The sequence below is a fragment of the Podarcis melisellensis genome (genome assembly GCF_964234715.1).
Source record: "Podarcis melisellensis genome assembly, chromosome: 15".
Taxonomy (NCBI): Eukaryota; Metazoa; Chordata; class Lepidosauria; order Squamata; family Lacertidae; genus Podarcis; species Podarcis melisellensis.
The window spans coordinates 10,989,231-11,015,249 of NC_138532.1; the positions used below are offsets into that span (position 1 = coordinate 10,989,231).

The 26,019-nt window shown below is 45.0% G+C and overlaps 1 protein-coding gene across 5 annotated transcripts in view; it reads left to right on the top strand.

The window, feature by feature from the left end:
* Positions 1–26,019, top strand: part of FEZ1 (fasciculation and elongation protein zeta 1) — a 186,277-nt gene that overhangs the window by 148,762 nt on the left and 11,496 nt on the right. For 4 of the 5 annotated variants that reach the window (XM_081891051.1, XM_081891050.1, XM_081891047.1 and 1 more), the window contains 3 exons: positions 7,123–7,222; positions 19,415–19,501; positions 24,556–24,724. In XM_081891051.1, coding sequence (XP_081747177.1) covers positions 7,123–7,222; positions 19,415–19,501; positions 24,556–24,724 — 356 coding nt within the window. The remainder of the gene's footprint in view (positions 1–7,122; positions 7,223–19,414; positions 19,502–24,555; positions 24,725–26,019) is intronic. The other variant, XM_081891049.1, reaches the window with a different exon arrangement.

Genomic DNA, 26,019 nt, shown 5'->3' on the forward strand with positions numbered 1-26,019 from the left:
AATTTCTGTTCTTATCCTGAAACAAAGTTCTTAACCTGAAGCACTATTTCTGGGTTAGCGGAGTCTGTAACCTGAAGCGTATGTAACCTGAAGCGTATGTAACCCGAGGGACCACTCTAATAATAATAATAATAATAATAATAATAATAATAAAAATAATAAAAATAATAAAAATAATAAAAATAATAATAATACAGTGGTACCTCGGTTCTTGAATGTTTCCGTTGACAAATGTTTCAGAACCCGAATGCTGAAAACCTGGAAGTAAATGCTTCCATTTTTGAATGTGCCTCAGAAGTTGAATGGCTTCTGCTGTGTGTTTTTCAATTTTCTTAATTGAATTTGCTGACAGCCCTTTGGCGCCTTGGTTTTCAAACATTTCGGAACTTGAACGGTCTTCTGGAATGGATTACGTTCGAGAACTGAGGTACCACTGTAATAAGAAAAGAGAGGGGGGTTGCTCCATGAGGACTAGTTCCATTGGTATAAAGTTCCGTGGGGAAAGATGTGTGTTTCCTCACTGATTTCTCCTGGAGTGGGAGCACTCCTATTGGACAATAAGGTGTTTTGTGCAACTGAGTTTTGGGAAAACATGAGGTTCTTCTGATATGTCTCTATACTAGTAAACAACGTGTCTATTCAGGAGAGGCAAAACATTGATGGGGTTAAGCCAAGGGTGGGTGGGGAGACTTCTGCCAGCTGCAAGGAACCAAACAGGGAAGCAACAGATTCAACAGCTGAAAGAAAAAGCAAATGAAAATCTGGTTGTTGTAGTACAAAACAAAGAGAATTTATGCTTCCTTCCACGAAAAGGATCCTAGGTTTGCTTTGGCTGTCAAAACAGTGAAGATGCTTCCTCCGTATCAGCTGTTTGCACAAATATTATGCAGATACCATTGTGATTGTGTAATAATATGAGATGCATTTAAACCAGGGGTAGGCAACCTAAGGCCCAGGGGCCGGATGCGGCCCAATCGCCTTCTCAATCCGGCCCACGGATGGTTCGGGAATCAGCGTGTTTTTACAAGAGTAGAATGTGTGCCTTTATTTAAAATGCACCTCTGGGTTATTTGTGGGGCATAGGAATTCATTCATTTCCCCCCCAAAAATATAGTCCGGCTCACCACATGGTTTGAGGGACGGTGGACTGGCCCACGGCTGAAAAAGGTTGCTGACCCCTGATTTAAACGATGCGCAGCCCTCTGGTTTGAGGGAAGTGGTCATCTGTGCTGTGTGATCTGTCTCCCAGTTTAATAATTTGTGTGGCAAGAAGAGCACCAAGAGAAAAATCATGGAGAAGTCTATCGACGTGCAGATTATGGATATTAATTGTGAACTCAGACGCTGAGATACGATGAAGACTGAATTATAATGCTTCTGCAGTCAAAACAGGGCAACTGGGAAACAAGAGGGAGGGTACTGGCATGCTAAATGGAACCCTAAAATTCGCAGAAGCAGAAAAAATACATTGGAAGGGGGGGGAAAATCAAGACAAACCAACCAGTGAGGAGGGACGCGGGTGGCGCTGTGGGTTAAACCACAGAGCCCAGGACTTGCTGATCAGAAGGTCGGCGGTTCAAATACCCGCAATTGGGTGAGCTCCTGTTGCTCGGTCCCTGCTCCTGCCAACCAAGCAGTTCAAAAGCATGTCAAAGTGCAAGTAGATAAATAGGTACCACTCTGGCGGGAAGGTAAACGGCATTTCCGTGCGCTGCTCTGGTTCGCCAGAAACGACTTAGTCATGCTGGCCACATGACCCAGAAGCTGTACGCCAGCTCCCTCGGCCAGTAAAGTGAGATGAGCGTCGCAACTCCAGAGTCGGTCACGACTGGACCTAATGGTCAGGGGTCCCTTTACCTTTACCTAACCAGTGAGGACTTAGCACACCCAGCGTCTGCAGAAAGCTGACCATTGTTGGGAGGAGGCATAGAAAAGGAGGCAACAAAAATAGTAGGAGTTAGAGAAAATTACAGCCACAGTCACATTTAAAGTGCTATGATACCACTTTTGAACAGCCATGGCTTCTCCCAGATAATTTGTTGGGTACTGAGACCCCTGTTCCCAAGATTCTTTGGGAGAAGTCATGTGTTTTAAATGTGCGTTGAATATGCTTAAATGTACTATGTTAATCTGCCCAGCAATTTTAGTCGGCCTCCAGGTCACCTGCTCCACTTACCGATTTAAGAAAATTTATATGCCACTAAGCAGTTTGCAAGAGATGGTAATTACCGTTATGAAAATAGTTAATTGAAAACATTAAAACTAAAATTAACAGGAAGAGAGATTAAAACGTGTTGACATCTGTGGGCATTTTTGCCTAAACAAAAATGTTTTAAGCAGGCACCAAAAAACAGTACAGCAAAGATTCCTGTCTAATATCAAGTGGCAGGGAGTTCCACAGTGAGGATGTTGACATACTAAAAGATTGATGTCTTGCAACTGAGCTGGTGAAATATATTGTATTTCTATTTAAATGATAGAAATCCTTTCTAAATCTGCATATAAATTAGCACATGTAAATTGCATGCAAATGTTTGCCTTTTGGGTGTATGATGCATTTCCTCCTTTTGGGGATGAAGTGTTAGCAGCCACCCTGGTTACAGTCCCAGTATGGACGAACTACATGAGAATATATATTTTTAAACCCTGAACAGCTTGGCTCGTGGAAGCGAAATATTTGGAAATTAAAAAGAGGCACGAGTATATTTTCGATGCCTGTGTGAGTGGGCACATCATGTCAAATGCATTTTCATTAGTATTATTGTTCTAGGGCTTCTTTCCCTTCAATATTTTTGTGCCATTGCTTCAATAAAGATGAATGTGAGCTGTGTCTCTGCAGCTCAAGCTTCGAAGATTTGGGCAGAGACTGGTTTGCCTTTACCTACAAGAAAACATCTACTAACGGTTCTGCATCTAAAGAAGAGAATTGCTTAGGCACTTAAAAGTTAAAGGGGGACTCAATTTTTTACTACTGCTGTCAGACACACCGACTCTACGGGACTGAAGGCACCTCAGCCCCGTCAATATTTGCTTTAATGGGGCTGGGCCCCCTCAATCCTGATGTGGCCCTGCGTATGTTGTGCATTGTGCATCGCAGGTCCAGTGGCCAGCTCCTCCTCACAAATGTGCACAATGTGTGTGACGTTGACTGCCGGCCCCCTCAATTTTGGTGGCAACCGGGTGCCTCTGACTGTTCTTGCTACCTGCAGAGTCCTAGTCAAGCTTTGTACGAAAGCACTGAAGACCTAGGGGAGAATGCATGGCTGGGAGCCTACAGTTGGATATTAGGGCTTTGGAAGATGCCTCAGCAGTGTAGTTGACTGGGCACAATGATCTGAAAAAAATGCTACTACTTATACCAATCCTCCTCCGCCTCCTCCTTTTTTTTTATAAATAATTTTTATTATTTTCCAATACAAAACACAACAAGAAAAATACAATTATGTCAAATTTTCACAAATTTTCATAAACTTGTTGCTTTTTGGACTTCCTTCGGATTCTCTGAGAATCATCCATATTTACTTCTCAGTTTACGCATTTCTCTGTTTATATTGCCATTCAACTTCTCTCCCACTCCTATTTGTGTTTTTAACAATATATCTCTGTTTTTACAGTGCTTCTTGAAACCCCACCAGTGTTGTTTGCACATCACATGTTCTTTTCAGATATTCAACAAACTTCCCCCAGTCCTCGATGAACTTTTGGTCTTGGAGATATCTAATTTTTCCGGTTAGTCTGTCCAACTCTGCATAGTCCATCAGCTTCATTCTCCATTCTTCTATTGTCGGAAGCTCCTCTTGTTTCCATTTCTGGGCCAGTAGAATTCTTGCTGCTGTGGCTGCATATTGGAAAAGTTTACAGTCTTTTCTTCTGATTTCGTTCCCTGTAATTCCTAAAAGAAAGGTCTCTGGTTTCTTTGTAAATGTATATTTTAACATCTTTTTCATAGCTGATGAGACAGCTATAACTCTCCACTTTTTTGTTTTTAGATAAATCAATCCTTAGTTGACTAACATCCAGTAAATGCCTTGTTAAATATAAATTAGTTCTTCATTTGAGGCACTTTATTAAGACTGAGAGTGCAAGCTCTCCTCCTCCTCCTCCTCCTCCTCTTCTTCTTCTTCTTCTTCTTCTTCTTCTTCTTCTTCTTCTTCTTCTTCTTCTTCTTCTTCTTCTTCAAATTTATATACCGCCCTATACCCAGGGGTCTCAGGGCAGTTCACAAAATAAGATCAAGATATAAAACCACAAAATACATAATAAAAATAAAAACAACAATAGCACCCCCCCACACATTTTAAAGGGCATCCAGGGGTGTCCAAACTTTTTTCAAAGATTGCCAGATTTAATGAAGTGAACATACATGAGGGCCGACCAAAGTTGTTGAGGTTTTCTTAAGATTGATGTTGCTGAGCTTTTTTTGGGATTTCACCCCAAGACATATACTGCCACGGGGGCCGGTTTAAATCGACCGGCAGGCCGAATTCGGCCCCTGAAACGGACTTTGGATATGTCTGGCATTGGATGTAAATCACATCAGCCAAAGGCCTGGTTAAAAAGGAACGTTTTTGCCTGGCGGCCTACAGGTGTATAATGAAGGCGCCAGGCGAACTTCCCTGGGGAGAGCATTCCACAGACGGAGAGCCACTGCAGAGAAGGCCCATTCTTGTGTTGCCACTCTCTGGACCTCTCGAGGAGGAGGCACACGAAGGAGGGCCTCAGAAGATGATCTCAGGGTCTGGAGACGTTCATATGGAAAGAGGCAGTCCTTGAGGTATTGCGGTCCTGAGCTGTTTATATATACCATCAAGATAACCACTTGTGCACAGAAATGACACATTTATGAGTTATCAGTGGTGAGCTCGCCATCATCTAGACCAATGTTCTTCACCCTTGGGCCCCAAATGTTGTTGGATTACAACTCCCATCATCCCTAATAACTGGCTAAACTGTGTGAGGATGAGGGGAGTCATAGTCCAACAACATATGGTTGAAAAACTCAGATCTAGACAGAATAACCTAAATGATAAGTTCTTGTGATCAAGTTGTACATAAGGTTGGGGTCAGCATATCACTCCCCCTTGTGTGTGTGGTGTTATATGGGTCCTGCTGCCATGCCCATACTGGTCCTGTATGGTACTTTGCCCATGTGTGCATGGCACACATAGAAACAAACATGGCAGCCACTGGGCTGTTTCACTGCAAACAAATCATGTGGTGGCAGCAGGGGTGTGAGAAGCAGAGGTGGCAAGGGCCAGGTAACAAGCAGGAAGTTCTAAACATTGGAGAGAATGTTCCGTGCTTTGGGTAACAAGGCCCAAGCGTCCGGTTTTGGACTGGTTTGCAGCAGGTGACACTCAAGTTTATCAGAAGCCTTTTCCCGCAAGCCATCTGCTTTGGGGATGCCGCCAAAAAATGACACACTGAATGGTCTAGTGGTGTGGTGGAAGACGTCACTGAGAAACAATTCAGATACAAGAATGACAAAAGCAAGCTTGGGCTGAGCGCTCCTAAGAGGTTTAGCTGTAGCTGATTTTAACAAGGGTGCAAATTGACAGGGTTTGGGGTAGAAGGTGTTTCCCCAACATCAATTGCTTGACAATTCAACTGGAGATGCCAGGGATTTAGCTTGTCATTTGACAGGAAAAGCATTCATTCATGTACTGAGTTATAGTCCCTCCCCTTGAGGGTAGAATCTTAGAGACGCTCTGCCTGCTCTCAAGCTTTGATGGGCAAGATGCTCACTTGGAGCTATCTGTGGTTCTGCAATTCCTGACCTGCCTTACTCCCTTCTTTGGGGGATTAGGCATCAAACCAGAAGATGCCAAGATTTCTCTGCTTCAATTCTCATGTCAGTTAAAACAAGAATCATAGTGACTGGTCTGCTGGTACTGTTATGAAAACTTATTGTTTACTCTACTCTTTTGGAATGGAAGGGTTTAGCTGAATAGAGTGTTTGGAAGCAAACATTTTACTGATTGTAACCAATTGGCTGCCTCTAAAGAACCTCATTATGCTCACAGTTTGCTTAGTTGCAAAATATGGAGGTTCTGTAGCAGATCTTTGGCTGCTTCTTGTCTTGTGCTAGTGGAAGAAAGTTGTTAGACTGAGTTTTGTTTTTCCTCACACAATGCTCTTGCATGAGGTGTGAAGCAGGGATGTGCAGAGTTGAATCTTGTTTGATCTAGAACCCAAAATTCTGTCAGGCAGAGCCAACTACAAAAGACATGCAGTTAGAATTAAGGAACTGGATGTCCCTGAGGAAATGATGAGCCTATAAATTTGCTTTCATTATCAGAACTGAGCTCAGGCTTTCACACAAAAGCCTGCTTCTGATTACCTAAACTTTTGTCATTTCAGTAGCCTAATTTAGCCATTTTGGGCACTTTGTATGGCCTGTTTGTTAACCATTCATCCATTTTTTTTTTTGCGGGAAGGTTAGACGAGGTTAGCTATTTAAAGAGCATTCATTCTAACTTGTTTGCTGGGAGATTAGATGATATTGTGTCAAAGCAAGTGTTTTGACTAGTTTTGATTGCATTTTTCTGTCATTTTCCTTATCGCAAAAAGTCCAAAATTGGGGGGGAAGTGGGTTTGTTGCGTAAGAACTTCCAGTCTGTTCCAATTGTGCAACCAAAAATAGCAGACGTCTCAGACCTTTGCTGATCTATTGGAAACCTCCCAGAGTCTGCCAGTAGATCCCAGTCTAGCTTCTGCCCACTGCTGGGGCAAAAGGACCCTTCCGCATATGAAAGACACCTTTTGCTATCAGAAGGGCACCTTTTTGATCCAAACCATTGTTTCATAGACTGAATATTTTTCACGTTAAAACTGAATTAGAACCCCTCCTGTCATTTAATATTTTTGAATTCGATCTCAGCAAAGAGAATTCAGTTCAGATCAACTACAGCACTGTGTTCACCTTGGACATCGTAGGCGGTTTAGTGATTGTTTGCGACTGGGGCCATTCCGCTGAACTGGATGTGGCGGCTTTGTGGCTCTTATTTTCCCCCTGCTCTCTTTTGAAGGCTGCCCGCTGAGCAAATTGCTCCGAGAGATGCACCCCTGTTGTCAAGGCAGCTTTCCTCCATTAACAACCTCTTGCCTTTTCTCTCTCTCCAGGGTTTGGGATGCTCTTACAGACAATTACATCCCATCCATCACCGAAGACTGGAGGGATCCTAACATTGAGGTGCTAAACGGCAATGTCTCCGACACAGAGGTACTTCCTTGGATTTGTGCCCCCCCCTTTCCTGTCCATGAATCATAAGATGAAATAATCATTGGCAAGCTTGGGCAGCAGTGTGCTGTTGAAGCACAGTGAAATGGGAGGACAGCGGTTAAGCAGCTGCAGGAACACATGCAAAACAAAAATTACAGCTGGCTGCCATTCCAGGACACAGGAGTAATCGAATGTGAGAATGAAGCTCTTGTCAGGTAGCTGAACAGATCTCTCAGCAATCCTTGAATTGTGGTCACCGTCCTTTGGTAATGGAAAGGCATGTATAATGAGGGGGAACAGTGAATGAAACAGCTTGATATGTGTGTGTCAAGGGAGGCATTGTCCTCTAGGCTGTTGTTTGCTCTGAGATTGACATTGGCGATGTTTGTACCGCCTCTACCCCTGACACGTTCGGAACAATAGCTTGCCAGCCTTCAGGACAATGGTGGCTGTGATGGCTAAAAGAATACACACATCACAGAGCAAAGGATCGTCTGGGTCCTTGTGCATCTGCACTCCTTTTGGAGTGTTGTTGAAAGGCTAGAGGGAGGAGGCTCTTGTGTTAGACCACATGGAAGCAGTGAGGTCCTCTATCGCCTTTTCCTTCCAACAAAACCTATTGAACGGGAGAACGAGAGGGCTGGGGGCTGGGGTTAGGATTTTGCCTGATGAATATGTCAGAAATAGGATTCACTATAAGGTGAATATAGAGCTAGAGCATTCTGAGATAAGGAACACCAATTATTGTCTTCTTAGCTTGTGATTTTTTTGAAATGAAGGAGAAACCTTTAACTCTCCAGTGGAAAGGAAATTCTGGAGATTGGCAGGACATCATACATTGGTTTGGGATGAGACTAAAGATGAGAATTCATAGCGGTGATGAAAACTGTGGAGTCTGGAAGACCCCATGGGGGTTAGTGGATTTTGAAAGACCCTTGCATTCTTAAAGTAGAGAATGCTTGCATTCTTGAAGTATAATCTGGTGACAATTTTCTTGGTATTGGGAGCATCTGGTAAGTCTAATAAGGATTTGGTCTGGGGGAATCAAAGGGGAAGGGACTCGTAGAAACCCGCATCTTAAAAATAACAATATCTGACAATATTTAAGTTAGACATTTTGAAATGTTGAAGACAGTATTTATTTTTAACTATGCATCAGAAACTTTTGCCATTTTGGTGTTGGGTGTTTTCACCTCACCATTTCTATAATTTTTGAAACCCGAGGGCTAATTGTAGCCGAGAAAAGAAGAAAACAGAAATGAAGGGAAGGAAAAACACACTTCAAACGGAGCTCTTGGAAATCCACACTCCGTATTCGGAGTCATATATAATTCACAGAATTTGGTGCAATTCCCCCCACCCCCACTTGCAGTTAAATTAGGCTTGTAGCATTCAAAAGGCAGCTCACAGCTTGGGGAGCACTTGCATGGCAAGTCCCCTCCCCCATGTGAAATGAAGACACTGGACACCTTATTTAAGGTTAATGAGCATAAAAAGGCCACAACTTCATTGATTACAGGAATAGGAAGGTATTGGCCTTAGGCATTGGCTCCTATCGACTACCCGGCATGGAGACCGGGAAGGGTTATCCACAAGCCGTGGGAGTCCTGTTGAAGTACGCCAACTAGGATCCCACGGGTGTCACCGCTCGGGGGCGTGCCGGAGGCCCTTACCTCCCTAGGTTTCGGACAAGGCAACGCCCCCCCGGAGTCCTCTACCGGACTACCCTTTTCATTGGGGGAAGGTGATGACGCTTCCTTCCCCCCATTCATTTGCATAACAATTAACCCCCTGCCAATGCCTAACTGCCAATACTGCGGAAGCTGTGACATTTGCTACGAGGTAGGCGAAAAAACCAAAGGCTAGAAGTGCGCCAAATTGGAAAAATTCCTACCAGGCCCCTTGCGGCGACCAACCGGAGTCCATAGCACCCGCTCAGCTGGAAAGGGGAAAGAGGGCGGTCCCCGGGCGTGCCTGGCCTTAAGTAGGCTAGGCCCCGCCTCCCCAGCCCGCCAATTGGCGGGCAGGGTCGAAGGCACGCCCGGGGATTCCCTGTTCTTGCGGGGCCAAAAGGCCAGCCCCCGCGTGTGTGGGAGGGGGTAGCCCGCAACCCCCTCTCCTCCGAAGCTCAGAAATGGCTTTTCAGCTCTCTTTTTAGTGCATCTGTAGGAGTTTTCAAAGAACACTTCACCCCATGTGCTCAGTGAATACAGAGGATGAAAGGGTGTGTGTGTGTGAGGACATCTTCACTATTGTTGTGTCTAACATGTTTGCATGCCGCTCCCCCAGCAGCCACAAATCTGGCATTAGCGTGAGGAGGTTCTGCCTGCTCACTTTCATCCAGCTTCCCCACGTGACTGGGATCCCTGATTGGCAAGCATTGCTGCTCTCATGAAGAAGCTCCGTGGGTGCACGTTATTTATTGAACAGCATTTATATGCTGTGTGATTGTTGTAAAATCTCTTTGTGGTTTACAGGAAACATTCATTTAATGATAATTAAAAATCAATGTGAAAAAAGAAAAAAAGACTGAAACACACCAAGGTCTACATGTCAGGGATACACTTGTCAAAACAAAATTAATTTAAGAAGGCACTGGAAAGAATACAGTGGTACCTCGGGTTAAGAACTTAACTCGTTCCGGAGGTCCGTTCTTAACCTGAAACTGTTCTTCACCTGAAGCACCACTTTAGCTAATGGGGCCTCCCGCTGCCACCACTGCGGGATTTCTGTTCTCATCCTGAAGCAAAGTTCTTAACCTGAGGTACTATTTCTGGGTTAGCGGAGTCTGTAACCTGAAGCATCTGTAACCCAAGGTACCACTGTGCAGTGAAGGTGTTTGCCTGATGTCAATAGGCAGGTGTAGGTATTGCCACACTAAAAGATTGTTTTATTACAAACATGGCTTGAGTATAAGTGCTTAACTGGGCACAGGCGGGGCAAAGCGATTCTGCAAGTAAACAAGTCCCAAGCCATTTAGGGCTTTAAAAAGGTAAAGGGACCCCTGACCATTAGGTCCAGTCCTAGGCTCTGTGATTTAACATACAGCGCCACCCGCGTCCCTCCAATGATAGGTAGAGGCAATTAATTCTGGTTTTGTCCCCACCTCCCTTCTCCCTATCTGCTCCAAGAGTGTCATACTTGCCAAGTGTCCTGTTTTAAGCGGGGTGGCCCTGCTTTCTTTGAAGGCGCTCCAGGCTCTGCCTTCATCCCAGGGCACCCTGATCTCATGGGTGGGCAGGCAAGGGTGAGAAGCAGTGGGTGGGTGGGGGCACGAGAAAAGTGGCAGGACGGGTGGGGGGCCAAGTGGGTAAGGGCGAGAGAAGTGGTGGTGCAGCTATGGAGAGCGGAGACTGCATGAGTGGGAGGGTGGCATCCCACTTTGTCCTCCCAAAATGTTGCAGGATAACTTATGGTCTGTGTGTGTGGTTTGGGAGCTGCACGGTCAGAGAAAAAACAATGCTGTCCAGGGTTGTAAAGACTGCAGAGAGAATAATTGGGTGCACTCTTCCCCCTTGGATCAAATCTTTGCTTCCAGGTGCCATAAGAAAGCTGCAGAGATAGTGCAGGATAGTGCGCACCCCGGAAATGATCTCTTTCAGCTCCTGCCTTCTGGAAGAAGGTACAGGGTTATAAAGACTAGGACTAGCTGCCTGAGAAACAGTTTCTATCCAAATGTGATTTTGGTTTTAAATGCAGTGTAAAGAGTCTCTACGGGAGTATATTTTATTTAAAAATGGGGTATCAGAGTTTTTAGGGGGCTAACCAGGTTGGGATAGCTGGGATGGCAGGCTTGTTGGTTTTTGAATATCTTATGTAGATTTTTTCAATTTTGTTGTTTTGTGTGGGACAATGACAATAAAGATTATCGTATCATATCGTAATGTGTGTGTTGGCTTTGTAGGCTGACGCATGGAGAATTGCAGCTTCCACCAGGAGCCTGCTATTCTGCTCAGTCAACAATAACTTATTAGGCCTTATATTATTAATGGGTTTGCTGGAGTGAAGGACTAATTTAATCGGGCCAGGAAGCATGAACAACAGATGGCCAGAGAGATGTTATTTTCAGCGGGCAGTGGAAGCCTGTAGGAGATCTAGCATCCCCCCCAGCAGCATACAGGCACATGATGCGGGTCTTTGAGGATGCTCTTGACAGCCATCGTCACTGTCCTCTCCGATGTTCAGAGCTCCAGGCAGCGTCTTAAAAAAGGAGAAGAGAACAGTTTGTCATTGGTGTTCTGAACTTCACCGCTGTAAAGTCGACACCTCAATTGATTTTCTTTTTTTGGCTGAGGATTATTTGGATGAACTCGAGCCATAAACTGAACTAGTTTGTTTATCAAAGCGACGAACGTGATCTGGAATTAGTTCCTTCCTTCCTTTTCTTTTTTCCCTGATACTTTTAATATGGCATCACTTATGTGGCGCACTTGATGTTGCAGTCTGGAATTTATAAGAGAATAGTTTCTTTTTAAAAAATGAACTTTCCAAGCTCCGATGGTGCATTTAGCATAACGTCTGGGTTAAACCACAGAGCCTAGGGCTTGCCGATCAGAAGGTCGGCGGTTCGAATCCCCGCGACGGGGTGAGCTCCCGTTGCTCGGCCCCTGCTCCTGCCAACCTAGCAGTTCGAAAGCACAAAGTGCAAGTAGATAAATAGGTACTGCTCCGGCAGGAAGGTAAACGGCGTTTCCGTGCGCTGCTCTGGTTTGCCAGAAGCGGCTTAGTCATGCTAGCCACATGACCCGGAAGCTGTACGCCGGCTCCCTCGGCCAGTAAAGCGAGGTGAGCGCTGCAACCCCAGAGTCGGTCATGACTGGACCTAATGGTCAGGGGTCCCTTTACCTTTACCTTTACTGTTCTTGTTTGGGCCCTTGGATTGCCTCCAGACGTTGAGGGGTTCTTGCTAATCTGCTAGTAGGGTTTCGAAAGCTGAGAGGGACACACTCCTATGCAAACCTTGAATAACCCTTGCTGCGATGCAGTTTCTTCTTCCTGCACCGTCTTGTATTGTAGCCAGAACTCGCTGACCTTGAAAGCAGCTGAACAGGCGAAATTACTCCTTTGCTCAGGACCAAGGAATAAATTAAAATAGCTTTGTATTTCATCCAGGTTTTATTTGGAGAAGAGCTTTTTAAAAACGAAATAGCAGTCTTTTAAAATCAATGGAAATAATAGAAAAGACAAGGTTTGCATACACAACATACATTTCAAGCACAAGAATCCTGGGGTCTATTGTCTACCCACCACAGAACTACAATTCCCAGCACCATTAACAAACTACAGTTCCCAGGATTCTTTGGGGTGGGTGGGGAAGCAATGCACCGCGTTAAATGTATGGTGTGTATGTAGCCATAGAGAGAAACCCCTTTACCTCATGTTCAGGTATCAGGGCTGTTCATTTGTAAATGGACGAGTCTCGAGTGAATGTGCAATTGCTTCTCAAAGCTGATTCAGATGGTGAACATTAGGGGTGAAGCACAGGGGCAGAGCACATGCTATGACTGCGGAAACTTCCAGCTTCATAGAATCATGGAATTGTAGAGCTGGAGGGGACCACTGTGGCCATCTAGTCCAACCCCCTGCAATGCAGGAATCTTTAGCCCAACGAGGACCTCGAACCCTCGACCCTGAGATTCAGTGCCCCGTGCTCACCTGGCATCTCTGGGTGAGGCTAGAAAAGGCTCCTGAAACCAAGAAGAGCTTTGGCTTTTCAGTGTACAGTGGTACCTTGGGTTACAAACTTAATTCGTTCTGGAGGTCCGTTCTTAACCTGGAACTGTTCAGAACCTGAGGTACCGCTTCAGCTAATGGGGCCTCTTGCTGCTGCCGCCGCACAATTTCTGTTCTCATTCTGAGGTAAAGTTCTTAACCTGAGGTACTATTTCTGGGTTAGCGGAGTCTGTAACCTGAAGCATCTGTAACCTGAAGCGTCTGTAACCCAAGGTACCACTGTATTGTCATTGTTTAGTCATTTAGTTGTGTCCGACTCTTCGTGACCCCATGGACCAGAGCACGCCAGGCACTCCTGTCTTCCACTGCCCCCCGCAGTTTGGTGAAACTCATGCTGGTATCTTCGAGAACACTATCCAACCATCTCATCCTCTGTCACCCCCTTCTCCTTGTGCCCTCCATCTTTCCCAATATCAGGGTCTTTTCCAGGGAGTCTTCTCTTCTCATGAGGTGGCCAAAGTATTGGAGTCTCAGCTTCAGGATCTGTCCTTCCAGTGAGCACTCCTTCTAGTGCCACTGTATAGCAATGGTGAAAAACCTGTGGTCCCTCAGACTCGCTCTCCCCCAGCTCTTTTATTTGTGGAGATTTAGCGTGTTTCCACTCAGCAGTTCACTGGGGACTCAGAGATCAGGGTTCAAATCCCCACTCAGCTATGAAGCTCATTGAATGACTTTGGGCCAGTTACTGTCCCTCAGCCTTGTCTACCTCACAGGGTTGTTGTGAGGGGAGAATTGTGTATACCACCTTGACCTGCTAGGAGGAAAGCTGGGATAGAAATATAATAAAATATATTCAATCAATCAATCAATCAATCAATCTTTCTTATGGTCCAGAGACCCAACAAATTGTTAAAAAGCAATGCACAATTCAGACAGCCTACCTCCAGGTTAAACAAGCATTCTGTTCAGACTTAAAGATAGGGATCATTGGTTCTTGCAACCACCGATAAAAACTTCGCCACTGCTAATGTTCTAGCGTTTGTCTGGTCTTCCAATAGGAACCTGAAGTAGTGAGCCTCTGATTTTCCCGGGAAAGGTACCAGCAAGGGTAATATCAGTTCAGCCCTGGCTTGCTCGTATTTCGCACAGTGCAGCAAAATAAGTTTTATAGAATCAATGTCTTGAGCACACGACCTGCTAGGAGGAAAGCTGGGATAGAAATATAATAAAAGATATTAAATAGATAAAAGCTTTGTGCAGTATTCACACAATGCCATTCTTGTCTAAATGCCATCCAGCATTTAAATGCTGCCCAATATTATTTTCCAATTGTCTAGAGCTGTTGTTGTTTTCAGTCTGCAAATGATACACAATTGATGATGCCCCCCCCTTCCTCACATTTACATTGCTTTTCCTTTGCACTGAAATAACAGAGATTTTTGATGGAAGATGGCCTGCAGTGAGATGGAAACAGTGCAATGAGTACAGGGCAGAATGGAAAAAAGTTCCTTCTTGCATCCCTACCGATGAATAACATACACAGAGACACTGGCAGAAACAGTAACTCTGGATAAAATGGGGGGAAATAGGGGCGACATTTTGATGTTGTGTGCGTGCTGCGAAAAACGTGCCTGCATAAAGAGCACTGAGCACGCAACAAAGCACCCGTAATGAAGTGTTCCTAAGGAAAAAAGGGTGGGCAGGCAGGATCCTACCCAACTGCCTGCTAAGAAGTCAGTTTGCCCCCAGAGCTGCCCTATTAGTACAAATGTGCATTTAGCCCTTATTTTTTAAATTACGTTCAAAACACTGTCATTCGTGCTTGGTGCAATTTAATGTGTTTTAAACCCATTAGGCTACCTGTATTTTATGCCCTGGCTGCTCTGCAATTCTTCCTTGACCTCTTAGGCTCCCATTACTTAATGTTCCTGACTGCAAGTGTGCTCTAGGGGAGATGGCTGGAATATTTTTGCAGGCTTTTAGAAGTGGGTGGGGCCCCCTTTTTTTTGGCCTGAGGGCCAGATTCCTTGGTGGGCAGAAGCTGGCTCTAAGCTTGTGGGACCTTTTGTCAAAACACTGGTTCCCCTCTTACGTTGGCCCAGGTAAGCTTGCTTGATGCATACAAGAGCTTGGCAATTGATGGGAATCGGTAAGAGGATATATTAATTATATTTAATCCTCTAGAGAACCGTGGGGGGGGGGGTTAACAGCAAAGGAAAAAAGTCTGAATTCAAAAGCATGGGGCCTGCATCCAGAGAGCCCCAGTAGCAGAGTTTAAATGCCATTGTCAAGCAGTTTAGTGAAACATAGGAATAGTTTATTAAACCTTAATTATTTCATTCTGCTGTGTGAAACAGCTGACCCTCTTTTACCCTTCTGCAATGAAATAGACTCCATAGTGAAGTCAGTTGAAAAATGCTTTACTTACTTATCTGAGGCCACAGACCTGCATTGTCCTATGCAGCAGCAATTGGAAATGCAGCTAAAAATATTCTTAGTAGAAATACGGAAATATAGATTCAGACATGTGTCTGAAGCTAGAAGCCATGTTGAGTCACGTCCGCCTCCATTGCTTACAGCATGGAGAAGGAGGGTAAGGGAAGGCAGGAAGAAGAAGAAGAGTTTGGATTTGATATCCCGCTTTATCACTACCCGAAGGAGTCTCAAAGCGGCTAACATTCTCCTTTCCCTTCCTCCCCCACAACAAACACTCTGTGGGGTGAGTGGGGCTGAGAGACTTCAGAGAAGTGTGACTGGCCCAAGGTCACCCAGCAGCTGCATGTGGAGGAGCGGGGAATCGAACCCGGTTCACCAGATTACGAGTCTACCGCTCTTAACCACTACACCACACTGGCTCACCACACTGGAAGGAAGAAATACATCACTTCCTCCCTCACTGGGGGTGAGGAAGCATGACCTAACTCTGTGGTCCTTAACCCTTTCATCTACTAACTAGCAAAATCTTGCAGAGATATGTTTGACTGCTAAATGTCCCACAGCAACCAGCACTGGGTGGCTGGGATTCGCCATGTTAACTTACTACCATGTCTTGGCGTGATGTTATATTACAGAAATTAATATGGTGGCTGAGGGTGCCCAGAGCAGTTGTCGGCACAGCAGTGGGCCCTGCCAGCACATCACACACACACACACACACACACACCGGCAACTGCCCATGGAGGCTTTGTGTTGGGTCTGCAAGCAAAGCAGGCACATGTCAAGTATTGTGGCCTCTGCGCAGGGGATATATTTGTAAGAATTAGTAGTGACTTCCGGAAAGTGGATCGCAAGGCTCTCGCCTGCCTTGTTCGACAAGCTCTGCAGCAGCTACCTCTTCCAGCGCTCTAGTGGGTGTTATGCAATCTCAGCTTCAGGAAGCGGGTGATGCTAGTGGCGTCAGCCAGTGCAGCAATTCAGTCAAATAAACTGCTGGAGCCAGTGAAACAGTGAGGCCAGAAAGTATTGATCGCCTTCCTAAATAAGAATCAAACAGGAAGGGAGGACTTCCTGGCTTTTTGGAATGGCCCTTATAAGCTGAAGGCTGAGGGTGAATCACTAGGGAACCAGAACTGGTCCCTTCAGAGAAAATCTCTGGCTTCAGCCTTCCTTGAGCATGAGTATTGTTTTTAAATTTCCTGTAAAGTAATTCAATTCTGAAGAGGCTGGCTTTAAGTAATCAAATCAGAATGGCCCTTCTAACGCAGCACCCTGTTTTTACAGTGGCCAGCCAGCAGGACCCAAGCTCAAGAGCTCTCTCCCCCCTTGCATTTCCCAGCAACTGGTATTCAAAAGCATCACTGCCTTCTACTGTGGAGGCCGGGCCGAGCTACCTTGGCTTCTAGCCATTGATAACCTTATTCTCCATGAGCTTCTGGTTCCAGTTGCAGTTTTACGCTTCACAATGCCCCTGATGTAGGGGCCACTTTATGGGAAATGAGAATGGCAGCTAGACAAACAGGAAGAGCCCTGGTGAATCAGACTAAAAACTCATTTGATAAGACATTCTGTGGCTGGGCCAGATACCTATCGGAAGACCACAAGGAAGTCATTATCGCAATAATGGTAGGGGTCAGGGCCATATTTAGGTTTGATAAGGCCCTAAGCTACTGAAGGTAACGGGGCCCTTTATATGTCCAGCTGTCAACAACAAATTGTCGCTGTTTTTTTGTGTTGAATATATGCTATATGGTAATTTATGGACCTAATAGGTATCTAAAGCCATTTGCACATAACAAAATATGTATTTTATCAAATTAATTGCTGAACTGAAATACAATTAAGAAGAAGTATATTAACAGTGAAATAATGATTCAGCTCTAACTTAAAATGACCAGGTGCCCATTACTTACATCATAGGAGCCCCCACAAAACGCTGTATGTAGGTTTTATTTTATTTGTTTTGTATCTTATATTTTGGAAATGTATATGAAGTTTTTTCCTCTTTACATTTTTTTGGGGCCCCCAAGAGAGTGGGGCCCTAAGCTGTAGCTTGTTTAGCTTATACGTAAATCCGGCAGTCGTAGGGGTCCAGCACCAGAAGTCGGCCAATGGCTCAGATCTGAAAAGAAGTCTTCTCCCTCTTGATTCATAGAATCATAGAATCTTAGACTTGGAAGGGACCCTGAGGGTCATCTAGTCCAACCCCCTGCAATTCAGGAATCTCACCTGAAGCATCCATGACAGGCGGCCACCTGTCATTTGGAGCCAATCAGAGTGAAAGGAGGCGAGTCGGTCGTTGAGGATTGGCTCCTGGAGAAGGCGAGAAGGAAGAACACAAATGAATTGTTGCTTTGTGTGCTCCAGAGTTAAGAATTTAGCCACACTGAAAATACAAGGTGCTTCCATTTCAGGAGAACGGTGCGCACCTAAAAAAGTAGATCTAGCTGAAAGGTGATCTGCATTGATTGGTGCAACACATCCCTAATTATTGTTACTGTATAATTAGATTATTGTCTAGTCTTAGAAGGCCCTCAATAAACACACGAGACGTAACCAGCTGTGTTCTTAGATAAACAAGGTATACTATTAATTGTATCAGGGAAGTGGGTGGCACTGTGTGTTAAACCACAGAGCCTAGGACTTGCTGATCAGCAGGTCGGCGGTTTGAATCCCCGTGACGGGGTGAGCTCCCGTTGCTCGGTCCCTGCTCCTGCCAACCTAGCAGTTCGAAAGTATGTCAAAGTGCAAGTAGATAAATAGGTACCGCTATGGTGGGAAGGTAAACAGCGTTTCCGTGCGCTGCTCTGGTTCGCCAGAAGCGGCTTAGTCATGCTGGCCACATGACCCGGAAGCTGTACGTCGGCTCCCTCGGCCAATAAAGCGAGATGAGCGCCGCAACCCCAGAGTCGGTCACAGCTGGACCTAATGGTCAGGGGTCCCTTTACCTTTACCTTTATTCATTATATCAAATTGTAAATTTCAACAGAAGTAATTCATAAAGTTCAACAAACGAACAAAGCAGAAGACCCAGTGGATCAGATAATTCTCTAGTCAGTTCATGCATAAGGTCCATCTGTGTAATGGTGTCTCTTCCACCTGTCTGTTCATAAAGTCCAAACAATCCACATGAAAGGTTTTTACAGTTCCACAAAATCCTATCACAGATTCTAGACAAGGATTTCCGGAATATTGGCCTTGTTTCGCCATCCTGGGCTTCATCAGTAGTTAAAGCACATATGTGATATTACAAGACAGTGGATCTTATGGCATAGTAGTAGCTGTGGACCACTTTATGAGTTACTTCTGTTGAAATTTACAATTTGATTCAATGAATAGTATACCTTATTTATCTAAGAACCCAGCCGGTTACATCTCGTGTGTTTATTGAGGATGCTTTATGGGACCATAGGTTTGTTTGTTGTTGTAATCTTAGAAGGTTGCATAGTCATAGGAGCAGACCTGGCTGTGGCTATTGTGAAGGGACCCTTCACGTGTGAATATGCCAGTACACTCCTGGCTGTGTGAAGAAGACACAGCCAAATAAAATTTAATGGTGGAGGGAGAACAGAATTGGTGGTGTCCTGGCTGGGTCTCCCTGGGCTCTGGAAGCTGCCCGAAAATGCCAAGTGGTAGTGCTGAGCCACACCTGAGCCACACTTCATATTGATGCTTCTTGCCAGATATTTCAGTGTAATTGCCTGCCGGGAGTCATTATCTCCTCTCTAGGCTTCTCCTCTGAGCTCTTGTTTTAGTGAACGATCCTTCTTTTCCTCCAACACTTTCCTCTCCCAGATATCTGGGGAAGACGAGGAAACAAAACAAGGACGCATGTTGCATGGAGGGAGATTTTGGGGGATTTTAATGAAACATGGCAGACCCTTTTGAACTGCTTCTTAGAACTTTGGTTTTCTATTTTAAAAAAACAAAAAACAAAAAAAGCAGAGAAAATACCTGCCCGGTCCATTTAGGAAAGATTAGCCTAAGGACCAAAATAAAAATAGAAATAGAATAAACCTAAATGGGGACCACCCATACCTGCTACTGAATCAGCATGCGGCTTGGGTTTTCTTCCCCCTTCAGATCCACGAGAAGGAAGAGGAAGAGCTTAACGAGAAGAGTGAAAATGACTCTGGTATTAACGAGGAGCCTCTACTCACAGCAGATCAGGTACACAATCTTCCCTTGGCCTTTCCTGTGTAAAAGATGGGAAATTCTAAGGCACCTTCTGCCACCTGCTCGGCAAACGTGCTCAGCCTTTTCCGAAGAGCGGTGTTTGCCCGTTAGGCAACCCGCTTTCTTTCCAGGCTCAGCAAATCTGCCTTGAGAAATTGCTCACAACGGTGGCTGGAGAGCAGGTGGAGATTTATGGGCATCTCAAATGCTTTCAGATGTCGGCTTTGCTATGCATCCCCCTACATTGGCTGCAGAGCAAACAGAAAACATGTACAGGGTTGTCACCACACGGCTAACCTGTAGTCCCCAGACCATCTAATAGCTGTCCAAGATTTCAGAATGAAACAAACTCCTGTGTTGCAAAGAGAACGTCAGCAATGTCTAGGCAACACAATGACCATGTACATACGAAATAGACAATCTTTATAGAATTCCTTCAAACCATATCAAATACAAAGACAAGCTTTGTGTATTCAGCAAATATGATGTCCAACACTGAGCAGTGATTCCGGATATTGACTACTGTTTCGTAGAATTCTTCGTCAGCATGGTGGGAGGATATAGAATTGCTTCATAAACTGAAAATAAAATTTTACAGACGATGACCTGCATGCACATACCACTTTACAAAAATTATAAACTGTAATACGTACATGCTATAATAAGATGGGTTTCACAGCTTGTCTTTCATCATACACAGTCTGGTACCTCGCTTCAGTTAAAGATTTTCAGAGACTTTGAGACTAAAGATGTCATTTTGTACTTGTTATGGTTTGAAGGAATTCTATAAAGATTGTCTATTGTGTATGTAAAAGGGACCCGGGTGGCGCTGTGGGTTAAACCACAGAGCCTAGGACTTGCTGATCAGAAGGTCAGTGGTTCGAATCCCCGCAATGGGATGGGGTGAGCTCCCGTTGCTCGGTCCCTGCTCCTGCCAACCTAGCAGTTCGAAAGTACAAAGTGAAAGTAGATAAATAGGTACCACTCTGGCGGGAAGGTAAACGGCGTTTCCGTGCGCTGCTCTGGTTCGCCAGAAGTGGCTTAGTCATGCTGGCCACATGACCCGGAAGCTGTACACTGGCTCCCTCGGCCAATAAAGCGAGATGAGCGCCGCAACCCCAGAGTCGGCCACGACTGGACCTAATGGTCAGGGGTCCCTTTACCTTTATTGTGTATCTACATGGTCATCGTGTTGACATTGCTGACAAGATTTCAGAATGGCATCTCTTCGTGGAGGTGATGGGAATTAAACCTGAGACCACCTGCATGTAAAACAACCCTTCTGTATGTGGCGTGAGAGGGCATTGTCTTTGCCTCAGGCGGCAAAATGTTTCAGGTCATCCCTAGGAGCCCCAAAAGCAGGCAATGGAACATTTTTTAAAAACAAAACAAAAAGGGAAATCCCATCCTGCAATTCTTCCCAGGTAGCACTGGCTCCTAAAGCCGAGAATCCTCCCTGCTCAAACTGGCCAGTGGTTTTCAACACCATCCCTTTCTCTCATCCCTCACCCATCACAGTTTTTGGAGGAAAAATTCCTCCTAAAAATCTTTAGATCTCCTTCCGCCTGTGGCCTTGGGGGGACTGGAATATGGAGAATGAGAGAGAGCATGCGTGAATTAGTATGTGGGTAGAAACAGCCTCAGCCGCCTGTTGACGCAACATTGCTATAGGATAAAAGGACCATCTGAACAGCTTCTAAAAATAAGCACAGATCTGATTGTAGTGTAATGCTGTGTTGTTGGGTATATTTTGCCCGGGCATAAATGTGACAATTGAAGTAAATGCACAAAAAACGGCTTCTGTCTTTTTTGGGGAATGCATGAATGACACAATCACTGCCTCTTTCGCCAGCTAACTGGGAAGCTTATGAGGGGTGTGCCATCACCCCTCAGGAGTAGAGCGTATCCTTTGTGTGCAAAAGATCCCGGGTTCAAACCATGGCGTTTTCAGGGAGGGCTTGGAGAGACCCCTCTCTGAGACCCTGGCTAGCCACTGCCAGTTACTGTAAACCTGGGATGGAGGGCCTGGGGTCATCCAGATGTGGCTGAACTACAACTCCCATCAGTTTTGACTATTGGCCTTGAAGTCTGGGCCATGTAGCCACATCTGGAGGACCACAGGTCAGCACATTTTTAAAAAAAGAAGTTTAATCAGTGACCGATCTTTGCTATTCTTCTAGCTTCTAAGTTCTGCCTTGGGAAGCCTCTAAATGCTTTCAGCATGCGGAGCTGAAGATCCTTGAAGCAGCAGGAGATGGGAAGGGGCTCTCTCTGTCTGAGACCCCAGAATATCATTGCCAGTCAGAGCTGGCACTACTAGATTAGATTGTTGTTGTTGTTTTATTTACTAAATTTCCATATCACCCTTCATTCAAGGATCACAGGGTGGTTTACAATATAAAGACACAAAAATACACAGCATAGTAAGATTTAGGGTTGGTGCTCATGCTAGCTGTTAAATTTCACACCGTCTTTCCCCCACAGAATCCATATACTGTGGTTCAGTGGGATTCTTTGCTTTTGTCTCTCGGGTTTGAGGAGTGAGTGAGTCGGTCATTAATATCGGGAGCTTATTCCATACTGAGAGGCTTTCAGCTGCACCTGAGAATTTCTGTTCGTTACCATGGCAATGATACTCCATTTATTGAGCGGCTGCAATGACCCACCGTTCCAAGCGGTGTTTTCTGCAAGGAATGCAGGAGACTTATTTACTTTTGAAAGATGGCAGCCTTGATAAGAAAAAAACAAAAACAAGTGATCGATGGAGGAGAGCTTTGTTTCTTTTCCATGGAAGGCATTTCAACTCTTAAATTTGTTTTAGGAAGGGCAATGCTGTTAACAGTGTCAAAATATTTGAAGAAGGAGGGCCGTAGAGCGTTTCCTCCTAAAGTCTGTTGGATTGCTATTGGGTCAACCTTGGGGTCCAACCACCAGACACGTAGGTGTCAAGAGACGTCCCTCAGGAACAATTAGGAAGTGCATTGGGAATTGGCAGGTAGCCAAGTAATGGCCGCTAACTGGAAATCTTCCAAACCATTTGATAGATAGCAATGGCGTAGTAATATTTGGGAGAGACTATGCCTAACAACAATCATAAAAGAAGGAAGAAGGGCAAGCAGCCAATACAGTCTGCATTATACATTTCAAGCACTATGATACTGCTTTAAAGAGGCATGGCTTCCCACAAGGAATCCTGGGAAGTGTAGATTGTTAAGGGCACTGAGAGTTGTTAGGAGACCCCCATGTTCCCAGAGATGCAATTCTCAGAGTGGTGTAACACTCAATCCCAGAGAAGCAGAAAGATGAACACAATAACAACCCATGTGTGGGTAATGAATTTTGTGCAAATAGTTATCTCATCATGTCAAAGCACGGTTCTTGTTTTAAAATATTGGCAGCACGGTGCTCATCAAGGATGTTGCATACTATATTTCCTAAAGTGTATCAGGATGACTTGTATCTAGCTCGTCTCTATAAGGATTGGAGGGAAGCCAGAGTGGAAAGGTCAACAAAGAGTAGCTCGGACAAAGGATCCAGGCTAGAAGAGGGCCTGGCGTAGAACCCTATTGGTCCCTTGTGTCACCTGATTCCTCTTGACTCGGTAGCTGCAATACCACCTTCTGGCCGTGTAAAATGGTGCCACTGCAGCACACCAGAGAGCAGCCTATCAGCAAGTGGCTGCAAGGATGGGGGCGGGGCTGATGGAGTTGGTGTCCAGCCACATCTGGAGACAACCTGGTTGGCAAAGGCTGATGTGGAGGGCTAGGTTCCTCCATGGCTCAGTACCCAAATATTCCTTGTAGTTGTGGCGATCACACAGGGCCCCCAGACGTTTGACGGTCTATTGACCCTGTGCCACCACTGTGATTGCTTTCTTTGCTGCCACCAACCCGTTTCTCCTCACGGGTAATCACGGAGTCCAGACATTTGTTAACATTAACAAATAATCAAGTTTATTTATAGGCATGAACAAGCTTATGGTTTCAGTTAATTTTTCTTAGCAGTTTCTTAATCCCAGTTCCGTAACTGTTCTATGTGTTCCTAACAACTTCAAACTGATTATTCCAACTATCTATCTGACTCCATCTAACAATTCCTCTCACTCTCTCACAACACAACTCGACCAACCCACAGACTAAACCTCCCTCTTCCTTCTTCAACTCCCAACTCTCAACTGACTTTCACACAACACCAACTCTCACTCTAACTCCTCCTACCAGTTGCCACTGGCCAATCACATCACACTCATTTTTAACCCTTTCCTTATGACCCACCTAGGAGGTAAACACCACAGTAGTCTTCTCCTTAATAGTGACTTTGTGGCTTTTAGAATTGTGTACTATGCCTTAACACATCTGGGTTATTTTGAGACGACTGGATTGTCCCTAAGCATGTCCATGATTCCCAGATTCTCGTGGGCACCTTCTCACCTTTCCTCCATGGTTCTCCCTCCATTTTATCATCACAGCCTGTGAGGTAGGGCATGTTATGTTGAGAGATAGTGACTGAAGCTGAGCCAAAGACGATTTCGAATATTTTTTTAAAGGTATTTTCAGTCTTTTAGATTGTAAACTTATGAAGTGTAAAAGACCTTGAGTGTTTTGAGCAGGAACGTGGCATACAAGTGTAGCTAATAAATGTGTTTGGACTTGGTTGTCATTTATTGCATCTGTGTGTGTTCATGCTGTGACCTCGATGATTCAGCTTTCACCAACGGTATTTAAAGTGGCTTGATAAATAAAAATAAAAATAAAAATAAATGAATGGTCCCTATAAGGTACATTTGCCTAAACTACCCAACAGGTACACTGAAGAAAATGTATTCTTGCCGAGAAATTTAAACATCAGCTAACATTCCATTTTTTCTTGACAGAAAATAAATAAAACGCAGCATTTTCATAATAAAATTTAACGTTCTTTCTTTCTTTCTTTCTTTCTTTCTTTCTTTCTTTCTTTCTTTCTTTCTTTCTTTCTTTCTTTCTTTCTTTCTTTCTTTCTTTCTGCACCGAAGCCAAACATAATTCTTAAGCAGTTTGTTCTTTTTGCAGGTGATTGAAGAAATCGAGGAGATGATGGAGAATTCACCAGACCCTGAAGAGGAAGAAGATATTTTGGAGGAAGACGATGGTGGAGAGACCAGCAGCCAGGCCGACTCTGTCCTTCTACAAGAGATGCAGGCGCTGACACAGACCCTGAACAACAACTGGTCCTATGAAGGTGAGGGCATTTGGGTCTGGGCTATAAGGTCCAGGGAGGATGATCTGCTGCTTTCTTTGGGACAAACTACACAGCACATTAGCTTCTAATCTGTACCTTTAAGTCTAGGGTTTCTTTACACAAATCCCGACCTTTAACACTTTACCCACAACAATGGTCCCAATCTGGATGCTGCCCCCACCTGGAATTTGCAGGGGGGCAGGCGGGAGAAACTCTCACCCATATGATACACCATAAAGCATTCTTTAACCACTTTAAATAGTTATGGCTTCCTTCAGTGAATACTGGGAACTGCAGTTAAGGGTCCTGACCGTACAGATCTGCAACTCCCAGCATCCTTAACAAACTACAGTTTCTATGATTCTTAACGTGGTAAGAGAGTGCTTTCAACTTATGTTGCATCTACAGGAGGTCTGATCATAGATCCCCAACATCAGGTCTCCTTTGACCTTACTGTAAGATTGCCTCCTCTCGCAGCACAGACCTTTGAAGAGGAATATAGGAAACTGCCCTGTTGGTATAGTCAAGACCTGTAGTTTGTCTGGTTCCATATTTCTGTGCTGGCAGCAGCTCTCTGGGGTTTCAGGCAGGAGACATTCCCATCCCTACCTAGCGATGCCAGGGATCAAACCTGGGAGCTCCTGAAGGTGAAGTAGATACTGTCTAAAGCTGAGCTGTAACTGTCTTCCCATTGAGTGACAGTGGGGCCTGGTGCAGCCAGAGCCAATGATAGGTAAATTAAAGGTAAAGGGACCCCTGACCATTAGGTCCAGTCGTGACCGACTCTGGGGTTGCGGCGCTCATCTTGCTTTATTGGACGAAGGAGCCGGCGTACAGCTTCTGGGTCATGTGGCCAGCATGACTAAGCCGCTTCTGGCGAACCAGAGCAGCGCACAGAAACGCTGTTTACCTTTCCGCCGGAGTGATACCTATTTATCTACTTGCACTTTGATGTGCTTTCGAACTGCTAGGTTGGCAGGAGCAGGGACCGAGCAACGGGAGTTCACCCCGTTGCGGGGATTCGAACCACCGACCTTCTGATCGGCAAGTCCTAGGCTCTGTGATTTAACCCACAGCACCATCCCTCCAATGATAGGTAGAGGCAACTAATTCTGGTTTTGTCCCCACGTCCCTTCTTCCCAAGTTCTTCAAGGGCAACAAGGAGGAGGAAGCTGCAAACCAATGCCACGTCCCAACTGTTTGTAAGTGCTTGGAGGGGCAGTGTCCCCATCTCCCCAATGGACCAGCCTTCACTGCAATGAGCAACACTCAATAATGCATTCCACTTATTTGGA